General features: G+C 42.5%; 1 protein-coding gene across 2 annotated transcripts in view; it reads left to right on the top strand.

The window, feature by feature from the left end:
* SEC24D (SEC24 homolog D, COPII coat complex component) overlaps nucleotides 1-27,323 on the top strand; it is a 547,880-nt gene that overhangs the window by 74,443 nt on the left and 446,114 nt on the right. For both annotated transcript variants that reach the window (XM_030191796.1, XM_030191797.1), the window contains exons 7-8: nucleotides 3,850-3,961; nucleotides 17,039-17,166. In XM_030191796.1, coding sequence (XP_030047656.1) covers nucleotides 3,850-3,961; nucleotides 17,039-17,166 — 240 coding nt within the window. The remainder of the gene's footprint in view (nucleotides 1-3,849; nucleotides 3,962-17,038; nucleotides 17,167-27,323) is intronic.

Below are 27,323 nucleotides of genomic sequence, written 5' to 3' on the forward strand. Positions count from 1 at the left end.
AGCTAAGCACAGAGCTCAGTGCAGGATTTTCTAGAATAGAAATGTTGGGTATTATTAGGAAAGGTGTGGAGAACAGATGTGAGGATGTTATAATGCCATTGTATCGCTCCATGGTGCGACCGCACCTTGAGTACTGTGTTCAATTCTGGTCGCCGCATCTCAAGAAAGATACAGTAGAATTGGAAAAGGTGCAGCGAAGGGCGACTAAAATGATAGCGGGGATGGGACGACTTCCCTATGAAGAAAGACTAAGGAGGCTAGGGCTATACAGCTTGGAGAAGAGACGGCTGAGGGGAGACATATGATGTAGGTATATAAAATAATGAGTGGAGTGGAACAGGTGGATGTGAAGCGTCTGTTCACGCTTTCCAAAAATACTAGGACTAGGGGGCATGCGATGAAACTACAGTGCAGTAAATTTAAAACAAATCGGAGAAACTTTTTCTTCACCCAACGTGTAATTAAACTCTGGAATTCGTTGCCGGAGAACGTAGTGAAGGTGGCTAGCTTGGCAGAGTTAAAAAGGGGTTGGACGGTTTCCTAAAGGACAAGACCATAGACCGCTACTAAATGGACTTGGGAAAAATCCACAATTTCGGGAATAACTTGTATAAAATGTTTGTACGTTTGGGAAGCTTGCCAGGTGCCCTTGACCTGGATTGGCTGCTGTCGGGGACAGGATGCTGGGCTCGATGGACCTTTGGTCTTTTCCCAGTATGGCATTACTTATGTACTTATGTGTAAAATAATATTTTGTGCTCAGAGCAGTAATCATATTTGGATATTTAACCATCTCTCTGACCTCATGTGCAACTTTCTTCAAATCAGTCATCTTACTTTCTTATTCTTCCTATTTTCTTACTCATCTATATGTTACAACATTGCCTTACCCTTCTCTACCAATTATAATGTTCTATTACGTATTGTGTAGTCATTGTAAGTAGTATACCATGCCATACTCTGTATTGTTTTCGAATATTTTTACTGCTGTAATTGCCTATTGCTCATGTTTGATCTATTCTTACTGTTTACCGCCTTGAGTGAATTCCTTCAAAAAGGCGGTAAATAAATCCAAATAAATAATCAAATAATACACAAATAAGCTGTGTTCAAAAATGTATTTATTTATTTGTAGCATTTGTACCCCACATTTTCCCACCAATTTGCAGGCTCAATGTACATTTGCCGTAATGGCGATTGCCATTTTCGGGTAGCAGAGTTACAAATGGTATAGCGTTAAGGTGCATACATACATGATGACATTCATGGAACATACATGATGAAGAAGAATACATTATAGTATTGCATAAGGTGGATACATACATACATGGTAAGGAAGAATACATTATTTTTATTTTTTTATTGCATTTCTACCCCATGCTTTCCCACTCATAGCAGGTTCAATGCAGTTTACATACAGGTACTTATTTGTACCTGGAGCAATGGAGGGTTAAGTGACTTGCCCAGAGTCACAAGGAGCTGCCTGTGCCTGCAGTGGGAATCGAACCCAGTTTCCCAGGACCAAAGTCCACCACCCTAACCATTAGGCCACTCCCGACCTGCATGAAGGTTCCTGAGTAATAAATTGGATTGTGACATACATTAGGCCATCTACTACAGAGAGATCCTACTCGACATAAGGTTTAAAGTGGTAGCTCAAAAATAGGTAGCAAGGAGGGTAATCAATCATGTGATAGGCTTTTGGTTTTGTATTGATCTTGTATAGTGTTAACATTGGAGATCACACTAGAAGCATGTGAACACAGATTTGTGCACAAAAAAATGGTATTGACATTTGGAGATGCATCCATGCATGTGCTGGAATACTATTTTATATATGCAATTTTTTGCAATGCCAATATTTATACACAGAATAGCATTACAGAACATATGCAGATGTATGTGCTTGCAATTTCAAGAGCCGATACAATTTTTGCAGTAACAGCAGTCCAGCACACTCAGTTCTATCTATTTTTTAACCACCCACATCAAGGAATCCAGAAAAAACGTAGGGGCTCCTGAACACTTACAGTAAAGAAAAGAAACAAGCATAAAATCATCAGTAACCGTGGCCATAGAAGGATTGTGAAAAATTACAAGAAGACCTTACGAGACTGGGAGACTGGGCATCCAAGTGGCAGATGACGTTTAATGTGAGCAAGTGCAAAGTGATGCATGTGGGAAAGAGGAACCCGAATTATAGCTACATCATGCAAGGTTCCACGTTAGGAGTCACTGGTGCCATCGTTGATGATATGTTGAAACCCTCTGCTCAGTGTGCAGCGGCGGCTAAGAGCAAATTAAATGTTAGGTATTATTAGGAAAGGAATGGAAAACAAAAATGAGGATGTTATAATGCCTTTGTATCGCTCCATGGTGTGACTGCACCTCAAATACTGTGTGCAATTCTGGTCACCGCATCACAAAAAAGATATCGTGGAAATAGAAAAGGTGCAGAAAAGGACGACAAAAATGATAAAGGGGATGGGACGAATTCCTTATGAGGAAAGGCTAAAGCGGCTAGGGCTCTTCAGCTTGGAGAAAAGACGACTGAGGGGAGATATGTTAGAGGTCTATAAAATAATGAGTAGAGTGGAATGGGTAGGCTTGAATTGCTTGTTTACTCTTTCCCAAAATACTAGGACTAGGGGGCACGCAATAAAGCTACAAAGTAGTAAATTTAAAACAAATTGGAGAAAACATTTCTTCACTCAACGTATAATTAAACTCTGGAATTCATTGCCAGATAATGCGGTAAAATCAATTAGCTTAGCTTGGTTTAAAAAAGGTTTGGCTAACTTCCCAAAAGAAAAGTCCGTAAGTCATTATTGAGATGGACTTGGGGAAAATTCACTGCTTATTTCTAGGATAAACAGTATAAAATATATTGTACTCTTGTGGGATCTTGTCAGGCACTTGTAACCTGGATTGGTCACTGCTGGAAACAGGATGCTGGGCTTGATGGACCTTCAATCTGTCCCAGTTTAGCAACGCTTATGTTCTTATGTGCTAACCTTTCACTTCTCCTGTGATCGTATGTTAAATCTCCAGCATTAGGAAATCCTGTTCTTTGGATTCTGGCTTTCTGCACACTTCTCTGCATCTAGGTTAAATATCTAATACTTTCATTATCATGAGATTTAAATGAGCTATGTATAGATGTGTACTGGAGTCTGTACATAGGTAGCTCAATCATAAAACAGTTTTAGCATTGTGCTCCCACATATGTCTTTTGTCACAAGCCTATACCATTTCTGCTGGTTATACCCCTTATGCAGCCCTGCATCCTTCTGGCTATGGCCACCTCGTTTGTTTACTCTTTCCAAAAATACTAGGACTAGGGGGCATGCAATGAAGCTACAAAGTAGTACATTTAATATGAATTGGAGAAAATATTTCTTCACTCAATGTGTAATTAAACTCTGGAATTTGTTTCTAGTGAATGTGGTAAAGGTGGCTAGCTTAGCAGGGTTTAAAAAGGGTCTGGACAGCTACCTAAAGGAAAAGTCTATAGACCATTATTAAATTGACTTGGGAAAATCCACTGCTTATTTCTGGGATAAGCATCATAAAATGTATTGAGCTTTTCTGGGATCTTTCCAGGTATTTGTGACCTGGATTGGCCACTGTTGGAAACAGGATGCTGGGCTTGATGGACCTTTGGTCTGTCCCATTGTGGCAATACTTATGTACTTATGAAGCATATTGGACATACATTTTTAGTTTTTAGACCTTGTACTATCTTTGATTGGGTAACAGCTTATCATTTCCAAAACCATGGGTTTAGTTTTTAATAGAGCAAAACTTCTCTCACCCTACAGTCTGAATCCTTTCTTATTTTTCCTTCAGATTCAAGTGATTGAGACAGATAAAACAAGCAGAGCAGGTCAAGTTTATACTACACACCTCCGAGGACAGGTTCCTCCTCTTGTTACCACTGACTGTGTGATCCAGGACCAAGGTAAGCAACTTTGGAAATCATATTCTGCCTTCTATATACTGATAGAGGGGGTAATTTTATAGAACTCTTTCTGTGTGTGCTTTTATAAAATTGCATGACTGCACATGTGTGGTCAATTCTGTAACAGAGGTGGTAGCATTAACACAGCCAGTATATGTATAAATGTTTAAAATAATGTGTGCAAGTGTGCATGTATTCACTTATAACAGCAAACATTGTGCCTAAGCACTATTCTGTAAATATGTACGTAACTTACATAATGTGTATTTCCAAGAGGGGTGTGCACATGGGTGAAGCATGTAACTTACAGAATACTAATACTGTAAGCTATGTGAGTATCTGCAGCATTTAGCTCTAAGTGAATACATGCATATACACCTGATTACACTGGTATTGCTTAGGTGGACTGGAGGTGGAGTTCCATTGTATGCGCATATTTTACAGAATATGCGATACACGTCTAACATAGTATATGACAGCAGATAAAGACCCGCGTGGTCCATCTAGTCTGCCTGATATGGCTGCTAGAGCGGCACCTGCCACTCCTTGCAGATTACACTTCCTCATGATCAAATACTAGCATCACAAATAGGGAAGTCACACAATCATGGAAGAGGGGTTTTATAATTTTGGTTACAGCATAGTCACATTCATTGTCAATACTTCATTAAACCAGCAATCCAACAATGTTGCAAGCTGACATTTTACTGGCAATCAACCTTAAGGTGTCTCCCCTCCCGCTCTGAGATACACTCATAGCATAAGATATGAATGCAACACAAAAAATGCACACTTCTTCTTGGTGTGGTAAAAGCAGTTAGCTTAGCAGGGTTTAAAAAGGTTTGGATAATTTCCTAAAAGAAAAGTCCATAAGCCATTATTAAGATGGACCTGGGGAAATCCACTGCTTATTTCTAGGATAAGCAGCATAAAATCTGTTTTACTGTTTTGGGATCTTGCCAGGCACTTGTGACCTGGATTGGCCACTGTAGGGAACAAAATACCTTCAGTCTGTCCCAGTATGGCAACACTTTTGTTCTTATCTGTACTTGCTATTCTGGGGTCACAGACTGTAGAAGTCTGCCCAGCACTGGTCCTACTTCTTAATTGTTGGAGTTCCATCAAAGCCCATACCAGACCATCCAAATTCATCTGATTATATTCAGGACACAGACCGTAAAATTCTGCCCGGTTCTGCCATATTTCAGACACAGACTGTAGAAATCTGCCCAGTACTGGCCTCACTTCCCTACTACTTGAATTGCCATCTAAGCACTGACAAGTTTTATTTTGATCCAACCTTTTTCCATTTAAGGATCCTTTGTGTTTATCCCATGCGTTTTCAAATTTCTTCACTGATTTTGTCTCCACCATCTCTCCCAGGAGGGCATTCCAGGCATCCACCACGCTCTCTGTGAAAAAGTACTTTCCGATGTTACTCCAAAGTCTACTACCACCATTTAATGTCAATTCATGTCCTCTGGTTCTACTCTTTCCTTATCTCTGGAAAAGATTTGTATGTATATTGATATGTTTCAAGTATTTAAACATCTGTATCATATCTCCCCTATCCCTTCTTTTCTCTTGGGTATACATATTCTGGTGCTCAAGTCTTTTCTCATACAGTGAAACCTCGGTTTTTGTCGATAATCCGCCCGAAAATAATCGGCGAAAACTGAGGCACTAAGAAATTTTTTCTTTTACATGAATAAAAAAGACAAATGTATAGAATAAATGAATATTTAACATGGTATTTAGCTGAACTGCTCCAACAATGCATCTTCCAAACCTGGAGGATGTGCAGGAGCATTGTCCATTAACAGGAGGCACTTAAGGGGCAAATGATTATCCTGAAGGTATTTTTTCACACTCGGGCCAAACACTTCATTCATCCACTCAATGAAAATTGGCCTCGTGACCCATGCTTTCTTGTTTGCCCTCCACATCACACACAATTTACTTTTGATCACATTGTTTCTGCTAAATACTCTTGGAGTTTATGAATGGTACACCAGTAAGGGCTTCACTTTACAATCACCACTAGCATTACCACACAACAAAAGAGTTAGCCTATCTTTCATAGGCTTATGTCCTGGCAGTGCCTTTTCCTCCTGTGTAATGAACGTTCTCTTTGGCATTTTCTTCCAAAACAGGCCAGTTTCATCACAGTTGAAGACTTGTTGGGGGATGAATCTTGAATTTTTCGAACCAGCCTCTGCTGGCCTTAAAATCACTTAGTAAACTAGCACTTATCCCAGGCATGTTCTTAATGAGATCGGCATACAACAGTCTGGCCTTTTCACATATGATGGCCTCAGAAACAGAATCACCATCTAACTTTTTTTGATTGATCCAAATTAATAATAACTGTTCCACATCTTCAGTTGTTTGCGATCTCTGTTTCGTTAGCACATTCACGCCTTTTACTACTTTTGCCTCCTTTATTGCTCCTTTTTCGCCACAATTGAACTTATCGTGGATGGTGACTACTACTACTACTATTTAACATTTCTAAAGCGCTACCAGGGTTGCGCAGCGCTGTACAATGAACAAAGAAGGACAGTCCCTGCTCAAAGGAGCTTACAATCTAAAGGACAAGAAGTGCAGTCAATCAAGATTGAGGCAGTCTAGATTTCCTGGATAGAGGTACAATGGTTAGGTGCCGAAAGCGACATTGAAGAGGTGGGCTTTGAGCAAGGATTTGAAGATGGGTAGGGAGGGGGCTTGGCGTATGGGCTCAGGGAGTTTATTCCAAGCAAAGGGTGAGGCGAGGCAGAAAGGGCGGAGTCTGAAGTTGGCGGTGGTGGAGAAGGGTACTGAGAGGAGGGATTTGTCCTGTGAGCGGAGGTTACGGGTAGGAGCATAAGGGGAGATGAGGGTAGAGAGGTAGTGAGGGACTGCAAATTGAGTGCATTTGTAGGTTAGTAGGAGAAGCTTGAACTGTATGCAGTACCTGATCAGAAGCCAGTGAAGTGACTTGAGGAGAGGGGTGATATGAGCATATCGGTCCAGGCGGAAGATAAGACGCGCAGCAGAGTTCTGAACGGATTGAAGGGGGGGATAGATGGTTAAGTGGGAGGCCAGTGAGGAGTAGGTTGTAGTAGTCAAGGTGAGAGAGTGGATGAGAGTTCGGATGGTGTGCTCAGAGAGGAAAAGGCGAATTTTGCTGATGTTATAGAGAAAGAAGCGACAGGTCTTGGCTGTCTGCTGGATATGGGCAGAGAAGGAGAGGGAGGAGTTGAAGATGACTCCGAGGTTGCGGACAGATGAGACGGGGAGAATGAGGGTGTTATCGACTGAAATAGAGAGTGGAGGGAGAGGAGAAGTGGGTTTGGGTGGAAAGACAATGAGCTCGGTCTTGGCCAGTTTCAGGTGGCGGTTGGACATCCAGGCAACAATGTCGGATAAGCAGGCCGATACTTTGGCCTGGGTTTCTGCAGTGATGCCTGATGTGGAGAGATAAAGCTGGGTGTCGTCAGCATAAAGATGATATTGGAAACCATGATATTGGAAACCATGGTGACTTCCCGTACATGCGGCCGATTTCAGCAATCTTAATGCCGCTCTCGTATTTTTCAATGATTTCCTTCTTCAACTCGATCGTGTTCCTGTCCTTCTTCTTTGAAGGGCTGCTGGCTCTAGAAACTTTTTTTGGTCCCATGATGATGAAATTTCTATCATCAAGCCACAGTCATTTATGAAGAGGCACTGAACCAAAAGCAGTAGTGTGGGCAAAACGAGAGCAGGCAGTGATCACACAACGAGAAACAACGTAGTGTGGGACAAACGACGAAATTCTTATTTGCAATCTGTTGTCTGAGAGCTGGTAGTGATCACACAACGAGAAACAATGCCCCAGAAGAATGCCGCAGGAGAATGCAAAATTAGCAGCATGGTCACGTCGCCGAAATCCGAAGCAACCAACAAAAACCGAGACATGTTTCGCTAATAAATTCGATAAAAACCGAAAACGACGAAATCCGAAGTCAACAAAAACCGAGGTTTCACTGTATGTCTTTTGTCAGAAGCCTATACCATTTCTGCTGGTTATACCTCTTATGCAGCCCTGCATCCTTCTGGCTATGGCCACCTCATTGTCACATTGCTTCGCTGCCTTGAGATCCTCAGACACTATGACCCCGAAAGTCTCTCTCCTAAACAGTGCTTGTCAATTTTTCACATCCTCTCGTATGTCTCCTTTGGATTTCTACACCCCAAGTGCATCACTCTATTTTTTCACATTACCCCTCTCCTCAAGTCGCTTCACTGGCTCCCTATCCGTTTTCGCATCCTGTTCAAACTTCTTCTACTAACCTACAAATGTACTCACTGTGCTGCTCCCCAGTATCTCTCCACACTCGTCCTTCCCTACACCCCTTCCCGTGCACGCCGCTCCATGGATAAATCCTTATCTGTTCCCTTCTCCACTACTCCACTACTCCAGACTTTGCGCCTTCTGTCTCGCTGCACCCTACGCCTGGAATAAACTTCCTGAGCCCCTACGTCTTGCCCCATCCTTGGCCACCTTTAAATCTAGACTGAAAGCCCACCTCTTTAACATTGTTTTTGACTCGTAACCACTCGCCTCCACCTACCCTCCTCTCTTCCTTCCTGTACACATTAATTGATTTGATTTGCTTACTTTATTTATTTTTTGTCTATTAGATTGTAAGCTCTTTGAGCAGGGACTGTCTTTCTTCTATGTTTGTGCAGTGCTGCGTACGCCTTGTAGCGCTATAGAAATGCTAAATAGTAGTAGTAGTAGTAGTACTGTTTACTAAAGCTTAGCTCGAGGTATCTGCAGCGGGGTCCATTTTATTGCTAAGGGCCCTGCTGCAGAAAACTCGAACTAAGCTTTAGTAAACATTCACATACATTTTAATTGCCAGACCTTAGACCATTCTTGTAATTTTTGAAGAACACTTCTTATGTTTTCTACTCACTCTGTAGTATCCACTCTGTTGGATATCTTTGTGTCATCCACTAAAAAACCCCTTTCCTTCTAATCCTTTGACAATGTCGCTCAGAAATAAATTAAATAGAATTGGACCCAGTTACTGATCCCTGAGGTACTCCACTATTCCTTTTTTCCACCTTCCTTTTTTCCAAATAAATTCCATTCACCACCACTGCAGTATAAGACTGACAGATTCTGAGACCCACCATGTGTCCCTCTATATAAAAGCGGGAACAAGGAAGAAATGGGAAACTTCAGGCCAGTAAGTCTCACTTCAGTGGCTGGAAAACTACCGGAGACACTGTTGAAAGAAAGGATAGTGACCTCCGTAGAATTCATCAGTTTGCAAGATCTGAGACAACATGATTTTACCAAAGGAAAATTGTGCCAAATTATTCTGATTGATTGTTTTGACTGGGTGATCACAGTACTGGATAAAGGACATTTGCTAGACATAATCTACTTGGATTTCAGCAAATCTTTTGATATGGTTCCTAACAGGAGGCTCCTAAATAAGCTGAGCTGGCTGAAGCTAGGACCCAAGGTGCTAAACTGGATAGGAAACTGGTTGATTACATTTTTACAGTACATCTCTTAGTCGGCAGCAATCATTTTGGTCACAGGCTGCAATAATGAATTGCTGTTTGTTTTTTTCTTTCTTCACAGCTTTCGGGCCATTGTGGTGAGAACGACACTGGTTCCCTTGATTGACAGAGGTTTTCTCTCTGCCATTGTGGTTATGAGTTTCAGCTTCTAGCATGGTGAATTCCAGCACAGAAGGAGCCTGGACCTTGCTTCTCCCAAATCATTCTCGGCTTCTGTTTGGAAGCCTTCTCCAGGCTTCTTCTCCTGACTGTGTTTTCAGTCTGCAGCTCACTTCTCTGAGGCCTTGGCTATGCTGGTGTTGGCTGCCCTCTTTTCCTTGGGGGGAGTATATTTTCTTCTCATCTCGAGCTAAGGGGCAACGTCTCCTCATGGTTGCCTAGCATGCTCTTTCCTGGCTGCATAGGCAGCCTTCGTCTTGTGCCTGCACCCTCTGCTACATTTACCCTAGGTATTGGAATTCCGTGTACCATGTTTTGGTAGCTGCAGCTCTAAGCCACTTGGACTGTTTTTTTCTCCTTTCTGAGGCTTGGTGTTACGGTGATGCCCAGGTTCCTGGCTCTCAGTCACCTCGGCCCCCGGTGGTCAGACCTGGTAGCTGCTGTGAACTGATGGTTTACCGTTTCCCATGTTCCAGAAGTTATGCTGGTCCGTTCCGGATCTTCCAGCCTTCCAGATTGTTTTGGGAGTTTTTTGGAACTAAGCAGTACCCGTACTTGGTGAACTCCCTTATATGCTACCTTTATTAACCACCTGGGAAGGTCTCTAGTTTGCCTTGCAACAGAGGTCCTCAGAGGAGTTTCCTTTGGTGAGAGTTTGTTGCAGTGCTGCTGTGATATTTCTTGATTCTGGGTTTGACCCTGCTTGTCCCCTGGTTTATTCTTCTGTCTGCTGCCTGCCCTGACCCGGCTTGTTTTCTGCTGCTTGCTGCCTGCCTGGATTCCCGGTGTGTTTTCTGGAAGTTTCCTGCTGTTCGCCAGCCGGCTGCTGTTTCCTGCAGTTCTGCCTTCCGGCCCTGTCTGCTAAGTCCTGTCGGTCATCTGCACTCAGGAGCTCAACTCCTGAGGAACGGTGGCTAAGCACAGGTGAAGTTTGGGCTGAATTCCTGTCCTGCCTGCTCCAGTTTGAGTTGCCTCGGCTGCAGTCTCCGCCTGGTAGTTCCAGTCCTGGATTTGCTGGTACGTCTGTTTTGCCTTGTCTGTGTTTGGGTGATTCTCCTGCTGCTGCCGCTCCACGACAGTGGCCCAAGGGCTCACTAACCCCGAGGTTCCGTGAGAGACGTGACACTTGGACATTTTTCTCCTCTACTACATAAGAACATAAGAGTAACCATACGGGTTAGACCAATGGTCCTTCTAGCCCACTATCCTGTTTTCAAAACAGTGGCCAAGCCAGAAACCCAAATTGTGGCAACACTCCATAATACAAATCCCAGGGCAAACAGTTGCTTCCTCTGTCTCAATAGCAGACTATGGACTTTTCCTCCAGGAATTTGTCCAAACCTTTTTTAAACCCAGATACACTAACCGCTGTTACCACCTCCGGCAATGAGTTTGAGAGCTTAACTATTTGTTGAGTGAAAAAATGTTTCCTCCTATTTGTTTTTAAAGTATTTCCATGTAACTTCCTCGAGTGTCCCCTAGTCTTTGTACTTTTGGAACAAGTAAAAAATCGATTTACTTCTACTCGTTCTACACCACTCAGGATTTTGTAGACCTTAATCATATCTCCCCTCATCCGTTTCTTTTCCAAGCTGAAGAGCCCTAACCTCTTTAGCCTTTCCTCATACGAGAGGAGTTCCATCCCTTTTATCATTTTGGTCGCTCTTCTTTGAACCTTTTCTAATTCCGCGATATCTTTTTTGAGATACGGTAAGCAGAACTGAACGCAATAGGTGTGGACGCACCATGGAGCGATACAAAGGCATTATAGTATTTTAGTTCTTATTCACCATCCCTTTCCTAATAATTCCTAGTATCCGCCGTCGCACTTGGAGCAGAAGATTTCAGCGTATCCGCCGCCGCACATGGAGCAGAGGATTTCAGCGTATTATCTGCAACAACACCCAGATCTTTTCATGAGTGCTGACTCCCAAGGTGAACCCTAGCATCAGGTAACTACATAGTACATAGTACATAAGTAATGCCACACTGGGAAAAGACCAAGGGTCCATCGAGCCCAGCATCCTGTCCACGACAGCGGCCAATCCAGGCCAAGGGCAAGCTTCCCAAACGTACAGACATTCTATACATGTTATTCCTGGAATTGTGGATTTTTCCCAAGTCCATTTAGTAGCGGTTTATGGACTTGTCCTTTAGGAAACCGTCTAACCCCTTTTTAAACTCTGCCAAGCTAACCGCCTTCACCACGTTCTCCGGCAACAAATTCCAGAGTTTAATTACGCGTTGGGTGAAGAAATATTTTCTCCGATTTGTTTTAAATTTACTACACTGTAGTTTCATCGCATGCCCCCTAGTCCTAGTATTTTTGGAAAGCGTGAACAGACGCTTCACATCCACCTGTTCCACTCCACTCATTATTTTATATACCTCTATCATGTCTCCCCTCAGCCGTCTCTTCTCCAAGCTGAATAGCTTACTACTTACTACTACTTACTACTACTACTACTACTATTTATCACTTCTATAGCGCTACAAGGTATACGCAGCGCTGCACACCATACACAAAAAGGCAGTCCCTGCTCAAAGAGCTTACAATCTAGATAAGACAAATAGAACAAAGGGTAAGGGAATGAATAGGTGAGGTTAAAGGACAGGGCAAGTGAGTAGTGGTTAGGAGTCAAAAGCAATGGTAAAGAGGTGGGCTTTAAGTTTGGACTTGAAAACGGCCAAAGACAAGGCTAGACACACTTCACTCATTATTTTATAGACCTCTATCATATCTCCCCTCAGCCATCTTTTCTCCAAGCTGAAGAGACCTAGCCTCCTTAGTCTTTCTTCATAGGGAAGTCGTCCCATCCCCGCTATCATTTTAGTCGCCCTTTGCTGCACCTTTTCCAGTTCCACTATATCTTTCTTGAGATGTGGCGACCAGAATTGAACACAATACTCAAGGTGCGGTCGCACCATGGAGCGATATAACGGCATTATAACATCCTCACACCTGTTTTCCATACCTTTCCTAATAATACCCAACATTCTATTTGCTTTCCGAGCCGCACCAGCACACTGAGCAGAAGGTTTCAGTGTATTATCGACAACGACACCCAGATCCCTTTCTTGGTCTGTAACTCCTAACGTGGAACCTTGCATGATGTAGCTCTAATTCGGGTTCTTTTTTTCTCACATGCATCACCTTGCACTTGCTCACATTAAATGTCATCTCCCATGTAGCCGCCCAGTCTCCCAGTGTCGTAAGGTCCTACGATTCGGATTATTCTTTCCAAAGTGTATCACCTTGCATTTCTCCACATTAAATTTCATCTGCCATTGGGATGCCCAGTCTTCCAATTTCCTAAAGTCTTCCTGCAATATTTCACAATCCGCATGTGTTTTAACAATCTTGAATAGTTTTGTATCATCTGCAGATTTGATCACCTCACTCGTTCTGATTTTCATATCATTTATAAATGTGTTAAATAGCAGATGGAGAAAGGTGGAGTGCTGTAGGGATTTATACTGCGACCGCCCAGTATAGATCCCTGCAGTACTCCACTGTTCACCTTCCTACATTGAGAGAAATGAGCATTTAACCCTACCCTCTGTTTGTCTACGTGTTCTGTAATTTTATTCTGGCACCATTGTCAGTCTTACCAGTCTATAATTTCCCAACTCACCCCTAGAACTCTTTTTAATCTTCAGGTACTACGGATGATTTTAGCAGCAGGTTACATATCACTAACTGCAGATCAGCAATTTCATGCTTGAGTTCTTTGAATGCTCTTGGATGTATGCCATCTGGTCCAGGTGATTTACTACTCTTTAATTTGCAAGTTTGGCTCAGTACATCTTCCAGGTTCACCAAGATTTCTTTCAGTTCCTCCTCATTATCACCCTTGAAAACCATTTTCGGTACAGGCAGATCTCTTACATCTTCTTCCATAAAGACAGAAACAAAAAATTCATTTAGTTTCTTTGCTATGGCCTTGTCCTCCCTGAGTGCCCCTTTTGCTCCTTCATGATCTAACAATCCCATGGATTCTCTTGCAGGCTTTCGGCTTCTGATGTACCTGAAAAAGTTGTTACTGTGAGTTTTAGCCTCTACGACAAGTTTCTCTTCATATTCTCTTTTAACCTTTTTTATTATTTTTATAGCGCTATTAAATGTATGCGGCACTGTACACTTGAACATGTAAGTGACAGTCCTGGCTCAACAGAGCTTACAATCTAATCAGGACAAACAGGATAAATAAGGGATAGGGAATAACTTAAGGTGGGAATGATAAAACAGACATGGGTACTGAACAAGTGTATAGGGGTTAGGAGTTAAAAACAGCTTCAAAAAGCAGGAATGTCAGAAGCCTAAGAAATAAGGTGGGAAAGTTAGAATATATTGCACTACTTGAAAAATTAGATATAATAGGCATTTCTGAGACCTGATGGAAAGAGGAGTCGCCAACCAGGAAAGTGATCTAGGTGTTATCATTGATGATACGTTGTGACCCTTTGCTCAGTGTGTGGCAGCGGCGGCTAAGAATGCAAGTAAAATGTTAGGCGACAAAAATAATAAAGGGGATTTCCCTATGAGGAAAAGCTGAAGCAGCTAGGGCTCTTCAGCTTGAAGAAGATGGCTGAGGGGAGATATGATAGAGGTCTATAAAATAATGAGTGGAGCGGGTAGACATCAATCACTTGTTTACTCTTTCTAAAAATACTAGGACTTGGGGCACTTAATGAAGCTACAGAGTAGTTAATTTAATACAAATCAGAGAAAATATTTCTTCATTCAATGTGTAATTAAACTCTGTTATTCTCCTTGTGACTCTGGGGAAGTCACTTAATCCTCCATTGCCCCAGGTACAAATAAGTGCCTGTATATAATATGTAAACTGCTTTGAATATAGTTGCACATAAAACACAGAAAGGCGGTATATCAAGTCCCATTCCCTTTATCATTTTGGTCACTCTTCTTTAAAACGTTTCTAATTCCACTGTGGGGCTCATTTTTGAAAGAGAAAAACATCCAAAGAGTGTCAGAAAGCAGCATTTGGACTTCATAGCTTTAGGTCAGAGGGTTTCGCAAGCAGTGTTCTCATCTATCCTCCCTGTTAAAGGTAAAGGCTGAATGAGAGAAGCTCACATCCTGGTGCTAAATGTGTGGCTGCTTGGATGGTGCTGGCGTGAGGGCTTTGGTTTCTTAGACCATAGGATGATCTTCCAAGAGCTACTGAGCAATGATGGTGTCCATCTATCAAGGAAGGGATGGAGTATCTTCCGCAACAGACTGGCTAAAGTACTAAGGAGGGCTTTAAACTAAACTTGCTGGGGATTATTATTAGCATTTGTAAAGTGCTACCAGACGCACGCAGCGCAGAACACCTGACATCAAGAGACAGTCCCTGCTCAAAAGAGCTTAAAATCTAAATAATACAGACAGACAAGACAGTTACGGGTGAGGGAAGTAATGGGTGAGAAGGAAGGAAGGGACAAGGGGAGGGCAATTGAGTATTGGCTAGGAGCTAAAGGCAGCAGTGAATGGGTAATAAAGGCCCCAAAACCATAAATAACCATCAAGAAGGTAAGACATCGAATGCCCCTATAGAAGGGGAAAAAAGAGTAACATTTGGAGAACCTTGTATACCAGATCTAGAGGCTACAATGATTCAAGCGGATTTGGATTTAGTGGCGGTCACGGAGAACCACGAATGGGATATAGCAATACCTGGCTATATTCAGGAAGAACAGGGTAGGAGAAAAGGGCTGAGGAGTGGCATTATATGCTAAGAATAATATTAAAGTGACAGAACTTCAGGACACGTGGGGTAACTGGAAAGAGGGAGGTAACTGGAGTAATATACAGGCCACCTTCACAGTCAGAAGAAATGGACAGAGATGGTTTTCAAGGGTGACAGCCATTGGCAAACAGACTCTCTGAATTTCTTTTACTTATGTCCAGGCTGGACTGACTTTAGAGGGTCATGTCGTGGCTCATAATAATAATAATAATAGTAATAATATCAGAGCTATTGCTGCGTCAGTCACCCACGAGATCAGCCTCCATTTTAGGAGATTTGCAGAGCTGCAACGTCCACACATTCACATCTCACTGCTTTATGGAACAAGATTCCCGACGTGACATTTGATTTGGTCTGTCAGTCCTACAGAATCTATTTGGGGTCTAGAACTCAACTCCACCCCTCAGGCCCATTTGTTTTCTGTTCCAGGCTGTTCAAAAAATAAAAATTAAAAAAAAAAGGTTATACATTTTAGCCTATTGCACGTTTCAATCATGTTTCACCTTTTTATTTTTGAGCAGCCTGTTAGCTACGGATTCCCATCTCTGTGAATTGTCCTCAGACACAGCAAAGTTACTCACCTGTAGCTGGTGTTCTCCGAGGACAGTAGGACGCATATTTATACATCCCAACCTCCTGTCCTAGGAATTGTATTCCATTAACTTTCTAATATATTGGCTGGTCCTGCAAGATCACAGCAGGTGGGAAGGCGCATACGCATGTACCATGGGACTTCCAAAAGTTTCTAGAAAACAAGCTGGGGATTTTCTTACACCGGGCTCTGTTAGATGTCGTCAGTATGTGTCTTGCTGTCCTTAGTGAATACCTATTACAGGTGAGTAACTTTGATTTCTCTGGTTCTCAGCCACTGCTCTAACCATTAGGCTACGTCTCCACTTCACAAAGCTTGGGGGTAAGTCATAAAAGGGTCATTTGCTGAATTAAGTATGTGAACATGCCTGCCTATATATCTAGAAGGGTACAGAACCAATAAGGAAGACAAGAGAAACATTCTTAGATAAGGCGTAGTATTTTACAAACAGTCAATCTTCTACTGCTGGCAGCTGTAGACCAGAATAACTGTCTAGACTCAGTGGATTATTTTGTCTTTATCTGCTGTTGTTTTACTATGTAGATATCTTAATCGTAATGTCATAATGTGGGAGCAGTAACCCCTTGCTTCCAGAGTTACCAAAAGCACATTATCAGGGATGTTAAACAACCATACAATGCCTGGAATTACAGCGTTTACAGCCTTCCATCTACTAACGTCCATGAAGCTGACCCAGTAGAGTTCCTGTCCATGGTAATTGCCAATCAAATATATGCCCTCATGTTTATCACCTGGATCAATTGCTGTAGTTCCTCAGTGAGTGCAGTGAAGGAGCTATATCATTATAGATTTCAGCATAGAACTGATAGTTTGCTATGTTTATAGGATGAATAGGGTGTATATTATTTATTGTTCATTTCAGTTTATTGAAGAAGCTTGATATGAATAAGGAAAGGGTTTTTTTTTCTTTTTAGAGTAAAGGATCATATCAATTGCCCAAAGAAGTCTCTGTAAAGGGCAATTAGAATTAAATCTTGTGAATTTTTTTAGGCAATGCAAGCCCTCGTTATATTCGATGCACAACCTACTGCTTTCCAAGCTCTACTGACATGGCAAAGCAAGCCCAAATCCCACTGGCAGCCATTATCAAGCCCTTTGCAGTCATTCCATCTAATGAGGTAAGAGGATGAACATCCAAACAAATGCAAAATATTCTTTAAAGATTTACTCTGCAATTTCACTAATTGGAGACTGACCTTCGGTATGTTATATGAGCAGGGAGGACAATTTTAAAAGCCCTTTCTGTGTATAAAACGGTGCTATACATGCAACGTTACATTCAATGAGTAGAGGCATTCCCAGGAGTGGAGCTGGAGAAGGGTTTGCACGTGTACACACATATTAATTTATTTATTTGTAGCATTTGTATCCCACATTTTCCCACCAATTTGCAGGCTCAGTGTGGCTTCCATTTCCGGGTAACAGAATTACAAATGGTATTGCGTTAAGGTGTATACATTCAAGGTAACATACATGGAACAGGTCATGGTATATATATATATATACCATGTGCATACGTACATGGTAAAGAAGAAGAATACATTATGGTATTGCATGAAGGTTCCTGAATAATAAATTGGATTGTAGCATACATTAACCCTGAAAATCTGTACATGCCAACGAGCAGGTGTAAATGTAAGCTTATAAGTCCCTGAAGTGATTTTCAAATTAGAAGTACACGCATGTGGCAGCTTTGACAGACCTGTGGTGTGCTAGTTCTGAAGGTGAGCTTTGCTCTGTTTTTCATTGTCTAGGCAGTTTGAGTTTTTGCCATTGTCCCATTTTACAAAGAATGTATATGAGAGGAATGGGATGTCTAGAGTTGCATGTGGAGGCTGGGGGCAGTGCCATATTCTAGGCAGCCTGATCAGGCCCTTTTGTCAGGGGGCTAATTTGTCAAGGGCTATATTGTGGGCAGGCTGTTTTGACAGTGGCTGTTATGTCAGAGGCTATTATGTTGGGGACTCTTTTTGTTTGGAGCTATTTTGTTGGGGCTATTTTGACCGGGTACCCAGGGGGGGGGGGTCCTACAGGGCAGTCCTCGATTGGAGAGACAGGTCATACCCTAACATGACACATCAGGACAAAAATGATAGAAATAATCAAGAAATGACAGTAGGTAAACAAAGGAATCAAACTTGGCAGAGAAAGGGAGGAGGCCTTTGCAGGAGAATAGACCACTAGTAACAAACTTTATACAGACAAGCAGGAGTGGCTGCAGCACATGTGAGACTACATTATACACAATGCATTGCTTATATCATTGCAGGAAGTAAGTGCAGCAGTACAACTCCTTAGAAGTGAGAATATCATTAAACTCATTTTAAGGCTACTTAGCATAAAGCTGCCGGTGGTAGAACAGACACAGACAACAATCAGGCACTTGAAATACTCTCAGATCTCCTCCAATAACTACCAACGTAAGCATCAGGGCCAAAAGACAAGTGAGGTTGGCGTTTGTATGGGATTTATATCAGGTGTAGATGCCATGTGTATGGCCTGTATGGAATATGTTATAGAAATGTAGAGCTCAGCACCGCCCAAGCCGTGTTCCCAACATTCCTCTTTTTTAACTGTGGATATCTTGACACGGCCAGCGCATGCAAATGTAGACTGCAGCTGTAGAATCACATTTTCCATGTGGAAATCATTCATAGGGCTTCCAAAGTAATGGCCTTAGTGCGTCAGGTAAGTTTGGGGGGTTTTTGTCAGTTTTGAAATGTTATTTCTTTTTGTACTGCTCCTTTAGCTAAGCCTTTTTGTTGCCCCTTTAGTTATCCCCCTTCAAGTCATGCGTATGGAGGTGAAAAAGGTCTTCACTTTTAATTCTGTGTCACCTGTTTTTCTGATCATGGTAGAGAAGACCAGCAATTTCAATAAGTGTCCAGATAACCACAAAGCAATGACCACAAATGCTCGCAATCTAAGCAATAAAGTTCATGACCTTCAAGCCCTGAAGTTGGAGGCAGACTTAGACATTGTTGCAATCACGGAGACGTGGCTAAATGGTTCCCACGAATGGGATGCAAACATACCGGGCTATAATCTATTTAGGAAGGATAAGAGGGTCGAAAAGGTGGAGGAGTAGCTCTGTATGTTAGAAAGGACATCGAGGCAACTGAAATGTCAGGGACCTAGGGAAAGGAAGAAGCGATATGGATAACCTAAAAAGAGATGCTAAAACCTCTGTACACGTGGGTGTTGTCTACAGACCTCCAACACAATTGGAGGAACTAGATAAAGACCTGATCGCAGATATTCAAAAGTTGGGAAACAAGAGAGAGGTGCTGTTGCTGGGAGATTTCAATCTGCCGGATGTAGATTGGAAAGTTCCATCTGCGGAATCGGAAAGAAGTAGAGAGATTGTGGATGCTTTTCAAAGTGCTCTGCTCAGACAAATAGTGACGGAACCCACGAGGGAGGGAGCGACGCTGGATCTGGTGCCCACAAATGGGGATAGTGTGTCAAATGTCTGAGTGGGTGCCCACCTGGGCAGCAGTGACCATCAAACGGTTTGGTTTGATATAACGGCTAAAGTGGAGGGCGGCCACTCAAAAAGTCCTGGATTTCAAGCATGCTGACTTTAGTAAAATGGGGGAATACCTGAGGAAGCAGCTGATAGGATGGGAGGATGAACGAGAAGTGGAAGGACAGTGGTCCAGGCTGAAAGAAGCTATAAATAAGGCCACAAACCTTTATGTAAGGAGAGTAAATAAAAGCAAGAGAAAAAGGAAACCGATATGGTTCTCCAAACAAGTGGCTGGGAAAATAAAGGCTAAAGAGTTGGCGTTCCTGAAATATAGAAAAACTCAAGAAGAATTTCTTAGTATCTTGATCTATTTCATAATATTGTGGACAAATAATAATGTTTATTTCAAGATTATATCAGTTTGGTATAATTTATTATATAGCTATTATAATTTCTGATATTTCCACTACATTTATGTTGATGGATATAAATGTAAAAATTTAATAAATAAAGAATTAAAAGAAAAGAAAAACTCAAGAAGAGAAACACGGGGAGGAATACCGGATGAAACTGAAAGAAGCCAAGAGAGAGATACGTCTGGCGAAAGCGCATGTGGAAGAACAAATGGCTAGAAATGTAAGGATGGGTGACAAAAATTTATTCAGGTATATTAGTGAAAGGAGGAAGACTAAAAAGGGAATTGTGAGACTGAAAGATGCTGCGAACCGCTATGTAGATAATGATGAAGAAAAACAAATTTGCTAAATAGATACTTTTGTTCTGTTTTCACAGAAGAAAATCCAGGAGCAGGACCGCGATGGACTGGCAAAAGTACATGTGAGAATGGAGTGGATATAGCACCGTTCACGGAAGAGAGTGTGTATGAACAACTTAAAAATCTAAAGGTGGACAAAGCCATGGGATCGGACGGGATCCACCCCAGGATATTGAGGGAGCTCAGAGAGGTTCTGGCGGGTCCTTTTAAAGATTTGTTTAATAAATCTTTGGAGACGGGACAGGTTCCGTGGGATTGGAGAACAGCAGAGGTGGTCCCTCTTCACAAAAGTGGTGATAGGGAAGAAGCCGGAAACTACAGGCCGGTAAGCCTCACTTCGATTATTGGAAAAGTAATGGAAGCGATGCTAAAAGAAAGGATAGTGAATTTCCTAGAAGCCAATAAGTTGCAAGATCCGAGACAACATGGTTTCACCAAAGGGAAATCGTGCCAAATGAATCTCATTGAATTCTTTGACTGGGTGACCGGAGAATTAAATCAAGGATAGGCTAAAGTTAGGACCCGAAGTGGTGAACTGGATTAGGAACTGGTTAACGGGCAGAAGCCAGAGGGTGGTGGTAAATGGAGTTCGCTCAGAGGAGGGAAAGGTGAGTAGTGGAGTGCCTCAGGGATCGGTGCTGGGGCCGATTCTATTCAATATATTTGTGAGTGACATTGCTGAAGGGTTACAAGGTAAAGTTTGCCTTTTTGCGGATGACACCAAGATTTGCAACAGAGTGGACACACCGGAGGGAGTGGAAAACATGAAAAAAGATCTGCGGAAGCTAGAAGAATGGTCTAACGTTTGGCAATTAAAATTCAGTGTGAAGAAATGCAAAGTGATGCATTTAGGGAGTAGAAATCCAAGGGAGACGTATGTGTTAGGCGGTGAGAGTCTGATAGGTACGGACGGGGAGAGGGATTGGGGGTGATAGTATCTGAGGACCTGAAGGCGACGAAACAGTGTGACAAAGCGGTGGGCGTAGCTAGAAGATTGCTAGGCTGTATAGAAAGAGGTGTGACCAGCAGAAGAAAAGAGGTTTTAATACCCCTGTATAAGACGTTGGTGAGGCCCCACCTGGAGCATTGTGTTCAGTTTTGGAGGCCGTATCTTGTGAAGGATGTTTAAAAAATGAAAGCGGTGCAAAGAAAAGCTACGAGAATGGTATAGGATTTGCGTTACAAGACGTATGAGGAGAGACTTGTTGACCTGAACATGTATACCCTGGAGGAAAGGAGAAACAGGGGTGATATGATACAGATGTTCAAATATTTGAAAGGTGTTAATCCGAAAACGAACCTTTTCCGGAGAGGGGAAGGTGGTAGAACTAGAGGACATGAAATGATATTGAAGGGGGGCAGACTCAAGAAAAATGTCAGGAAGTATTTTTTCACGGAGAGAGTGGTGGATGCTTGGAATGCCCTCCCGCGGGAGGTGGTGGAAATGAAAACGGTAACGGAATTCAAACATGCGTGGGATAAACATAAAGGAATCCTGTTCAGAAGGAATGGATCCTCAGGAGCTTAGCGGAGATTGGGTGGCAGAACCGGTGGTGGGAGGCGGGGCTGGTGGTTGGGAGGCGGGGATAGTGCTGGGCAGACTTATACGGTCTGTGCCCTGAAGAGGACAGGTACAAATCAAGGTAGGGTATACACAAAAGTAGCACACATGAGTTTATCTTGTTGGGCAGACTGGATGGACCGTGCAGGTCTTTTTCTGCCATCATCTACTATGTTGCTATAACAGTCAGAAGATGTCCATGACTGCCATGTGTCTGGATCAGGATAATGATGTGTCCCTTTGCAACATCTGCTCCAGGATGTCCCTCAGGGCTGTCAAATTCCAGCCAATGACACTACAGTCCTATTTGGAAGGCAAGACGTGCAGTTCTACAAAAACAATGCTGAAAATGTCCAAAGATGAATAATGACCATGGAGCCATGCCAACCACTGGAGATTCTGAGCTGTCAAAGACGGCTTCAACTCATTAGCCTTGAACTTTGTTGCTAGTCCCAGAGAATGAGACAGATCTTGTTCTCACTCTCCAAGCTCGTACTGAGTAATAAACTCTTAATACTTAAGCATGGAGCTGAGAAGAAACAGCACCAAGAGCCTACTGAAGGATGCAAGAAAACCAGACATAGTGGTGAAGGAGAAAAACATAAAAACTGCATTAATAATAGAAGTGTCAGTTCCAAGTAATTATTCTGTAAATCGTATGGGGAGAGGGAGAGAGAAGATTCTTAAGTTACAAGAAGTGCAGATGGAGGCCAAGAAAATATGGCAGAACAATATAGAAATATTTTCAGGTGCCACTGAAAGAAGATGTTCAAGCACACCTTGATGGATTGCTTATACGTGTTACATCTTATGACTCCAGAAGGAAGCTCTCATTTGCACGTTAGGAATTATTAAATGTGTAATTAAAGTCTGGAATTCATTTCCAGAGAATATGGTAAAAAGCAGTATAGCAGGGTTTTAAAAAGGTTTGGAAACATTCCTAAAATAAAAGTCCATAAGCCTGGGATAAGAAGCATAAAACCTGTTTTATATCTTTTGAAATCCTGCCAAGTTACAATAGTTACCAATTGGTTATCATATCTGATTAAGATTCTCTGTCTTGCTCATAGGATATTTCATTTAGGTACACATCTTTATTTATCCTCACTGACAATTCCCTATACTCCAAATCATGCTCTTTTTTCTGCAAATGGTTGTCATTTGTTTCTTCGTCCACCTAAAAAAAATACGTTATGATTTGAATTCAAAGTCTCCATTTTGTTTTCATAGCCCCAAAATTGTGGAATTAATTACCACATCACATTTGGTCCAAGTTTTCTTTTATCAAATTTAAGTCCCTCCTCAAAACCCACTTTTTCCAACTGGCATTTGTGATATCCCTCCTCTCAACCGGTTGAGATTAAGGGTTCTACAGATAGTAATGATAGCTGGTTAGTTTTTATTGCTTATGAAGTGCTTGAATGATTATCTTTCTGGTGTGTTTGAATTCTGTCCTATTGATTTGGTGTTCCTTTCTTTCTTATATATGGAAATTATGTTTTTTTTAATTGTAAACTACCTGACCTGTTTCAGAAATGGCAGTGTATCAAGTAAACGTAAACATAGATATGACCTGGATTGGCCAATGTTGGAAACAGTGGGCTTGCTGGACCTTCAGTGTGTCCCAGTATTTCAATGCTTATGTTCTTGTCACAAGGAGCTACAGTAGGATTTGAACCAGGCTCTTCTGGTTCTCAGCCCGAAGCTCTAACTATTAGACTACTCTGTAATGTAGGCTTCCTTCTGGGCATGAATGAGTTTGCATTTAAACAATGGGAGAAGAAAAATTTGTGTAGCATGGGCCAGCAGATTGAGCAGGACAAGATCATTAGCTTCCCTAAGCTTAGTGACAACAACCATCTCTGTGTTAGGGATTGTTATATGTACCTCCGGCTCAAGAATTATCTAGGAACTAGGGACCCTGTAAACAGCCTTGAACCTCACGCTGGGATTTGTGTGGTATATAAGCAATGGTATAAACGTGAAGAGGAATTTTATGAAGGAAAACCTCCTTTTGAGATACTCTTCATCAGAGCACAGATTCCTGGGGAACCTCATCATTTACCTTTCTCCTTTGGAAATACTGACCATTTAACCCTACTGTTTGTGTTCTAGCTTGTAACCAGTTCTCAGTCCACAATAGGACATTGCTTCCGATCTGATGTTTTTTTAATTTTCCTCAAGAGTCTCTCATGAGGTGCTTTGGCAAATGCCTTCTGAAAACATATCTCTTTCAACAAACCAACGGAGAGCCTGATGGGAAACCTTGTATGACCTGTGTTTGTCTCCTGATTATAGAATTGCGATGTAATATTTTTACTGAGTGATTCTATTGTTTTCCTGTCTTTAATTGGAATTCCATTTTCTTTTCAATTATTTATAACTAGTAAAAAAGGCCCGTTTCTGTCAGAAATGAAACGGTCGCTAGCAAGGTTTTCCTCGGAGTGTATGTTTGAGAGAGAGAGAGAGAGAGAGAGAGAGTGTGTGTGAGAGATGGAGTGTGTGTGTCAGAGAGAGAAAGAGAGAGAGACAGAGTGTGTGTGTGTGTTTGTGTAAGAGAGAGAGTGTGTGAGAGACAGAGTGTCTGTGTGTGTGTGTGACAGAGAGATGGAGTGTGATAGACAGAGAGTGTGTCAGAGAGTGTATGTGAGAGACAGTGAGTGAGTGTGTGCCCCCACCCCCCCTCTCTCAGGACCCCCCTCCCCACCCCCCCCTTTATGGTCTGAGGACCCCCTTCTACCCCACCTCTCTGGTCTCATGACACCCTCACCCCTCCCTCTCCCCTGCCCCCCCCTGCAGCCACCCATGTCCAGCAACCCTCCTCTCCCGCTGCAGCCACCCATGTCCAGCGACCCTCCTCTCCCCCTGCCCCCCCTCCAGCCACCCATGTCCAACGACCCTGCTCTCTCACCTGCCTCCCCTCCAGCCACCCAGGTTGTGTAGCGAATTCTTCGGGGCAGGTAGGAAAGATCCCCAGTCCTGCCCGCTGCTGGCGCTGACCCTCCCCCGCTGCCGGATTGCTGTTCAAAATGGCCGCCGAGACTTCCAATGGCTAAATCCATGTTGGCTTTGTCCCATTAAACCATGCCTATATATTGCCAACAGTAATAGTCTGTACCATTGTGCCTAGCACTAACATCTGGCTCACTGGTCTATAGTTTCCTGTGTCACCTCTGGAACCATTTTAAAAATTGGAGTTATGTTTGCAACCCTCCAATCTTCAGATACCGTTCTTGATTTTAAAGATAGGTTACAAATCTCTCTATATAAAAGGCAACACCAACGTTCTATGAAGCCTCCAGCCGGAAGTGTGAAGGGGGAGAGATATCCGGTTTCCCCATGAGTGTCTGCCCCGCCCTCTCTGTAACACAAACAGTCAGTGAAGGAAAACAGCAAAGCACGAAATCAAATCGCTGGCTCTGTAACAGTGAAGGACTCAGAGGGGGGAGGGGAGAGAGGCCGGAGGGCAGGGACACACACACTCCCACATGCACACAGAAGAAAGCCTTGCTAGCCCCCGTTTCATTTGCATCAGAAACGGGGCTTTTTTACTAGTTACTAATAATTGATCCGGAATTTCATTTTTTAGTTGTATCAATGCTCTGATCTCGCTGGCGCACTAACCCAGAGTCACTTTGTAAGAATGACTATAACCATAGCAGATTTCCCATCCAGTACTTAGCAGAGCTCCTTACTTTGCCTGGCATTACTGTCTGGGTGGATATTGAGAAAACAGCCCTTTCTCCAATAATATATCAATCAATGAATTTTCCTTTCTTATCTTCTGCAAAAAATAATGAACCATGTATTGTTTGGTAAGCTGCTTCTATAAATATTACATGATTTGCAGTTTAGAAAGACTTTTCTTCAAGATTTGATGTACTCTATGCAGAGACTTTGTTTATTGTAATGTATAAGAATAGATTTATTGTGCAACACAATTCAATTTTAGTATGCCTCTGCTTTAGCAACAGATAGGAAAAATAAACCAAAGTCCTAGAGTGCTGCTCTCTGGAAATTTCTTCTTCAGATGTCTGAATTTCATTGGTGTTTGCTAACTTATTTTCCAGCTTGGGGGACTCCAATGTATGCCTGAGAAGGAAACTTTTAAGGATACCAATAATTAGTTACAAGAATTTTAATGATGACAGTTCAAAGGGTGAATTGGTTTGTAAGTTATGTGTGATATTCAGTCCAGCATGTGAATGTTTCCTGCTGTCATTATTTCTGTCCCGTGTATTACTGAATTCTGCCACTATTTTGCTTCCTCTCACCTCTGCTGGAATTCTCCGGTAAGCTTGCAGTGAAAAGGCATTTTCTCACATTCTTTGTGCCTTTTCCTTCTTTCAACTCTGGGTTTTCAGAGAAGAACCCATGTTAGTCCGTAGCAGCAAAAATGACTAAGAAGCTGGTGGCACCTGATAGACTAACCAGTGTATTAGGGTATTCATTTGTCCTGTTTCAGACCAGCATTAGAGTCTACAGCAGAGGATTATGCTCAATCTTTTAATCCTTTGATTAATAATTTGATTTTTGGATTGTGGGGTTATTCAGTGAAAAGGATGTGGAAGTATTTAAAGGGCCATTTTAGTGTGGTCAGCTCCAGTTTAGCCACATGTTTTACAGCCAGCTAAATTTAGGATAAGTTTGGGCCACAGTGTAGCTGACTTTAAGGGGTCAAGGGTGGAATGCCAAATTGGTCTTTTAGGGGGTTGTTCGATAAGGAGCTGCCTATTTTTAGGCAGCATAAATGACTGTATTCTAGTCATTCTTGTAGTTACATAATAAATGATAGCACAGAAAGGCCAACATGGCCCATTGGGTCTGCCCAAGACGGCTGTTGGGGTTCTTGGGCAGACTGGATGGACCATACAGGTCTTTATCTGCTGTCATCTACTGTGTTCCTATGTTACTCACTGTGCAGTTCAGGTTACTTTCCCCATAATTTCTTAAAAGTGCAAAAGTCATTTTATAGCTAAAGTGCTCAACGCTTGGTTTACATCTTTTAGGGATCCACTGAGTATATCCCACTCCTTTTTGAATTCCTCCACTGTTTTTTGCTTCCACCAGCTCTTTTAGGTATTACAAGTATCCAGGGGCAGCCCAAGACATCTACTGCCTGAGGCAAGGAATGAGCTGCCGCCCTGGCTCCTCCTCCGCTGCCATCCCCTCCCCCCGGCCATGATCTATCATCTTCCCCCTTCCCCAACCCCCTTCCCTGAATTTTTTATAAAGCGGTGGCAGCAGCCTTTCCCATAGACTGCTCTGCCGCCTGTCTTGGCCTCTTCTCTCTACTGCGGGTGGCCCGCCTCTCTGATGTAGTTTCCTCTTTCCTCATAAATGGACCTCAGTAGAGAGAAGGGGCTGGGACTGGTGATAGGGCAGCCCATGGGAGTAGCTGCTGCCACTGCCACCACCTTTAAAAAAACAAGAAAAGAAAAAGTAAATTTGGGGAAGGGGGTTGCGGAAG

Source organism: Microcaecilia unicolor, chromosome 2, assembly GCF_901765095.1.
Source record: "Microcaecilia unicolor chromosome 2, aMicUni1.1, whole genome shotgun sequence".
Lineage (NCBI taxonomy): Eukaryota > Metazoa > Chordata > Amphibia > Gymnophiona > Siphonopidae > Microcaecilia > Microcaecilia unicolor.